The 6,000-nt window shown below is 35.1% G+C and overlaps 1 protein-coding gene across 3 annotated transcripts in view; it reads left to right on the plus strand.

Annotated features, from left to right (window-relative positions):
- The window catches only part of KLHL4 (kelch like family member 4), a 66,097-nt gene extending 60,377 nt beyond the window's left edge, over window positions 1-5,720 (plus strand). For all 3 annotated transcript variants that reach the window (XM_065077860.1, XM_065077859.1, XM_005507816.4), the window contains 3 exons: window positions 1,500-1,712; window positions 3,327-3,498; window positions 4,068-5,720. In XM_065077860.1, coding sequence (XP_064933932.1) covers window positions 1,500-1,712; window positions 3,327-3,498; window positions 4,068-4,127 — 445 coding nt within the window. In that variant the 3' untranslated portion in view covers window positions 4,128-5,720. The remainder of the gene's footprint in view (window positions 1-1,499; window positions 1,713-3,326; window positions 3,499-4,067) is intronic.
- The last annotated feature ends 280 nt before the right edge of the window (window positions 5,721-6,000 follow it).

The following is a 6,000-nucleotide window of genomic DNA, read 5'->3' on the forward strand; positions in this document are numbered from 1 at the left end:
CCAGTTCAAGTCCCTGTTCTATCTCAGAGGAAACATTCTCAGTGTAAACTTCACCAGAAACTCCTGTTGGTACCTTCCACAGCCACATGCAGGAAACCACTTTGTCAAAGAGGAAATCCAGCCTGATCCTGACTCTGTTTCTCAGTCACTCCTGATAGAAGCTGTCTCCAGCCTGGCTTAAATCATGTCTGTTAGTCTGGTGATGTCATTTCTGGCATGCTGGGGGAAGCTGAGAACAAATGTCCATCGTTAAGTGCTCCTGCTGTGGGCAAACCAAGCAGAATGCTTCTCCTTTTCCTGTTTCCCTAAGTCAGACTGTATTTTTTTTTTTTCTATTCAGCCCCACCAGAAAAAACTTTATGTTTCTGTTGCGCAAGGCTTTTTGACCAATCTGTTGTCTATTGAGAACATCAGTCAAAAATGCTATATTTGTTCTTTTCCATAGAGAATGGGAAATACTACCATGTTTCTAGACATGTTATGGAAAACAAAAATTACCAACCAATCTGTTTGTATATACAGTGATTTCCTCTCTCTGAAACCTGTCTAAACAAGTGGACTGTAGCTAATGGCATAATGTGAAAAGAAAGCAAATAAAATCTTCAAGTTTTTAAGAGTCAAGCACCAAACTGCACAACGGAACTCAAGTCTGTCTTCCATTCACAAACAGTAGAAGAGAGCACTGTGTTATTCTAACAGTGGTCGAGAATTTTCCAGTAAAATACAAATCAGAGCAGTCTAAAATCTCTTCCCATCACTGGAGAAAAGCAGGTACTTCTCAAGCAAAATTCAACTGACCTGTTTTAGCTGACTTACTCTGGACAAGCCTACGTATTTCCTTCATCTCTAACTAGTGCACTAAGTTAATTCAACTTAATGATGGTAATAGCCAGGATTTGAAAGGACACAACTGGCACACTTGACATGTAAACATGTCTGCTGATAGATCCAGGATGTCTAACAGCATCCAAGTTAGCTTGAAATAGAAAAGAAATACTTCTGTCCAGCAGATTTTCTCTAATACAAATATCAAGGAAAATATATTTAATATATTTTGACATATGTTTTTGATATATAATAACATTATTAAAGGTCTTTTAAATATTAACAGTGTAGGAAAACATGCTTACAGCAATATTAAGATGTCAAATAGTCCACAAGCCTGTCATAGGGAATAACACCCATATGTTTCAAACATACGTAGCATCTTTCAACTAAATTCCATCTATAGGTCACATGTCAAGAAGCTGATATACATTTTTAAATTAATTTTCATGTGACTGCCTGAAAATTTACACTGCAAATGAAGACTGTAACCTTCCTTTAGATAGCATGCAAAACACTTTGTGCAAAGACAGTTCCAGAGTGTAGCTGTCAGATAGCAAATAATGGGCATAATCATAATTTTGATGTGGTCTGAATGAAGTTAGCCAAATAAAATTCCTGTCAATATGAGTAAAGACTGAAATTGTTTGCCTTCCTGTGGGTTATTATCCCAGACTATATGCTGTTGGTGGAAGAGATGGGAGCTCCTGCTTAAAATCAATGGAATGTTTTGACCCGCACACAAACAAGTGGAGCATATGTGCATCGATGTCCAAGAGAAGAGGTGGTGTTGGTGTTGCAACATACAATGGGTTTTTATATGCTGTGGGAGGTCACGATGCACCTGCTTCCAACCACTGCTCTCGCCTTTCCGACTGTGTAGAAAGGTAAGGATTTTTTTTTTTTTTTTAAATTCCAGGAAGGAAATATAAAATAATTTGTAGAAGGGAAGGTAAAATCTCAATATCTCTTCATGATTGGAATGTTATGTTTGTCATACATATTATGCTTTTTAAAATAACATTTTGAGCAGAACAATTGATTTCCAGTGCTGTCGTGGTAACAAATCAAGTAATCCGTAGAAGAAAATTCCTCCCATCCCTGCCCATGTGGCAGGTAAAGCCAACTTAACAAGAAAGACAAATCCAACATGTGACCTTTCTATTTCTCAAGTGCCAAACCCCTGGTTTGGGCTACTTGTGTCATACATAGTAGGAACTAAATATTTTTCAAGTGTCTCTTCCTCCACATTCGGCTGATATTGACAAAAAGGTTAAAAATATAATAAATATGACATATTCAAACAGGCAGTGGTCACTACACGGGTGTTTTCTGATGGAGGAGACTGACAGAAAAAGCCTAGTTTCTGTAAGAAACTATGTTGCTATAGGAAACCAGGCTAAAACATTTGTAAGTATCTGATTTAAGATAAAAAAAAAAAATAAACATGTACCAAAGCAAACTACTTTAACTTCAATTCAGACTTTAACATTAAATAGTGTATGAATACCTTGGCTTAATTATTTTAGTAGCACACAGAAACTAAGCAGTGAAATCTTGGCTTTATATCCATTTCTCAAAGTAATTACTCTTTTACTTGAAAATACTCCTTAGCTGATCCTTATTTAATCTCATTTTTGTATTCTTCACTGATGAGCACACTTGTTAAGAAAATGTAAATATTGATCACTTCCTTCCAGAAACATAAGTATTGTGTGCCAAGTGTTGCTTTGTCACCACAGTGGCACAGGATGGGACACGGGACAGCACTTGAGCCTTGGGTGAGAAGGGGACATGAGGACTGGGGACAACTCTGGATGGTTAATGGGCCATAGGAATCCACTGACATCCTCATGTCATTTGAGGTCAAGAAAGGAAAACTGAGCAAGTATTCAACTCCCTGTTGTGAATAACAATGGCTGAGTTTCAATCTCAGTTAACTGGTGTAAAGCTGGAACTACTCTGGAGTTCACTTGAATTTATATTGGAAACTGGCTGACCACATATTAGAAATAAAATCGACACTGGCATAAAATACTGCCATGCATTTTATGTTATAAACTTTTAGCAACTATGTGAGATATTGAACTTCTTTTACAGTGAAATTTTCTGAAGACATTAGTTCTGACAGGAAGAGAAAACAAAAGCCTTTATGAAGAAATTAAAAAAGAATATATTGAAATCAATTTTTCTGAGTCAACTGAGGGCATTGCTATCACTCCCTGAGCCCTCATTTATGCTCAAAATGTATTGATTGTTTAATCTGATAGAAATGGAGAGACTGTAATCAAAAAGTAAAAATATGGGCATTTTTCATGTGCTTGAAGATCCCCCTAGTGGCTAAATTTAATATTTAATCATTTTAGTCCTAATTCTCTATACTAGTTTGTGGTGTAAGGTGAACTACAACGCAGCAAAAAATAAACAAATATCAGTCATTTAAATTTGAAATAGGTTTCTACAATGTTTTTTTTTCTAATTTTGGTCATAAAACATTCTAGGTATGATCCTAAAACAGATGCTTGGACAACAGTGGCCCCATTGAGTGTACCTCGGGACGCTGTTGGGATTTGTCCCCTGGGGGACAGATTGTATGCGGTCGGAGGCTACGATGGCCACACGTACCTGGATACCGTGGAGTCCTATGATGCTCAAAATAACGAGTGGACGGAGGTAATGGGAAGAGTTACCTAATACATACTGTGAATTCTTCCTGCAGATGGGAAGAATTCTGTCTGAATAATGGACACAAATGATTGTGTATCAAAATTATCAGTGGCGGTGTGGTGACCCCGGCTGCATAAATCAGTCTGTGCTGGAAGCGCTGAGATTTGCCGGGATGGCTTGGCCAGCGATGCCCTCTGCTGGAGCCACTTCCAGGTGCTCACCTTTATGACCAAGTGCGCATATTCATGACCAAGAGGGAAGATTTAAAACTGCCAAGATCCTTTTGTAGCTATACAGTCCACATTTTTTGAACTAGGATGTGAAGGTCTATTACAAAAGTTAAGAGCATCAATACCAGCCTACACTCCTGAAACTCTCAGCAGCTGATAAAGTTGTTTCCCCAAAAGCCAAAACTCTTATCAGTGCTTCAGTTAAATCTATTTATTTTAGCAGTACAATAGTTTAAATAAGCAAATTGCTTTCCTTTTAATCTACAAATAATTTCTTCTAGACCTATCCCATAATAAAAATATTTCCTCTTTTTTTTTTTTTTTTTTTAAATTTTAATTTTTTAGGAAGTTCCTGTCAATATTGGAAGGGCTGGAGCATGTGTTGTTGTTGTGAAGTTGCCCTGATGACTATAAATATCGTGAAACTAAACTGAGCTTCATGAAGACCGAGTCAGGAAGAGAAGAAACCTTTCCAGAAAGCAGTACAGACTATGCACATCTTAGCAGCCCTCTGTTACAGAGAATACCTATCTCTGAGCCATCATGGTATTAGAGCACAAAAGTGTCTTCCTGCATTACGGAAATGGGAGAATTTTGCATAAGTGAATTATTTTCTTATGCCTAATGCATAAAAATTCAATAATATGTTTAAATAGTTCAGGTTTGTTACAAAAGTGTATCCGTTACTTATAGAATGCAGTAGTGAAGTGCTAAGTGGGTGTATAAGATTTCATAAACTTATTTCTTTTCTATGGTGGCAATAATGCTAATGTTTATAAAACAGCTTTTATATTTTAAGCAAATGAAAATGAAGAAGGGGAAATATCTTCAACAGATAACTGAACAGAAGGAAATACTTGCCCATAAATATGATTGGCAACAGAATATTCTCTGCAGAAGTAACTTCATTTCTATATTTAGAAATTAAATTACTAAATTAAATTACTTTAGAATCAAATCAGAGAAGCATAGAATTTTGTTGCTATTCAACCTCTGGCATTGTTAGTATTGTGATAGAATATCCATTTTTAGCAGTATATTCAATTGACTAGTGCAAGTAAAGAAATAGTAGGACTAAGGTATCTTTATGTTATTAAGTACGTGTCAAGAGAAATAAAAAACCCAAACCTCTTTTGTCAAAGCAGGATGCTAATATGAGTTGCAAACATTTTAACACTGCAGAGATATGTGATATTTTAATACTGATCAGTGTGTCAGGTTATTCATGGATTTGTCTTTGCCAACTAACCATCTGTCAGTATGTGCTATACTAATTTACTATACTTGGGATAATCACCACGCATTAAAATTTAAAACAATCATATAATTACATTCCTCAAATATAACTTTAAAAATGAAATTTTATATCATATTGATATAACAATCTTTGACTTCAGCTGAAGATTACCAGCTTTCTCTCATGTACAGGAGAAATATGGTAAGCAAAAAACACATCCACTGTGTAACGCTACATACCATTTATATAAGCATGTTTATGTTTTATGAATAAACAGGAAAAGTCACTTGAAAACAGCACATAATATTCCACATGCATGATATTTTCTTTTTGCGTGCCAATTTTAAATGAAAATTTTGATTTGTTTTGCATTAATTTCATTTTTTTATATTTGCAATTGCTGAAAGTGTATTTTAGAAAAAGAATGTATGTAAGATATTCTATGCTGTAAAGCACAATATTTGGACAGTATGTACTTTAGTGTTTGATATGTTGCTGTTTTGTCAGTATCAGAAAAATCAGGACAAATATTAAAATTCTCTGAATGTGTAGACTAACTTTCCTGATAGAATACTGTGTTTTCAAAATTCAGCAATATGTTATTTTAAGAAAATTATAGTATTAATCCTAATGAATGCTTCTAAAGGCAAATCCTCATAAGCATATTTATAAAAGGAAAAACATTTTTAACTTTAAAAATCTATTATATTTATATGTAGCATGCTACATTCAAATAAACTTTACTTTTTCTGCTATGAAAATTTAGACTATGTTTTAAAAACTTTGTGGGTGCTATTTTACATCTTTTCAAGAATAGAAAACACAGAAGTGTCAATCTCATTTTGGTACTCCGAAAGAATAAAAGATCCTGTCTTAGTGTCCTCACTGCATCTAGCCCACATAAACTAAAATTTAACTTCCTTCTAGCACTTTTTGACTAAAGTTAATATTTTTTCTTTCTTTGAGTCTAAAAGAGTTACCAATAGTGCCATGTCAGGTTGCCTTCTGCTGCCCTACGATAGAAACTTATCGCTGTGTCAG

Source organism: Columba livia, chromosome 12 (genome assembly GCF_036013475.1).
Source record: "Columba livia isolate bColLiv1 breed racing homer chromosome 12, bColLiv1.pat.W.v2, whole genome shotgun sequence".
Classification (NCBI taxonomy): domain Eukaryota; kingdom Metazoa; phylum Chordata; class Aves; order Columbiformes; family Columbidae; genus Columba; species Columba livia.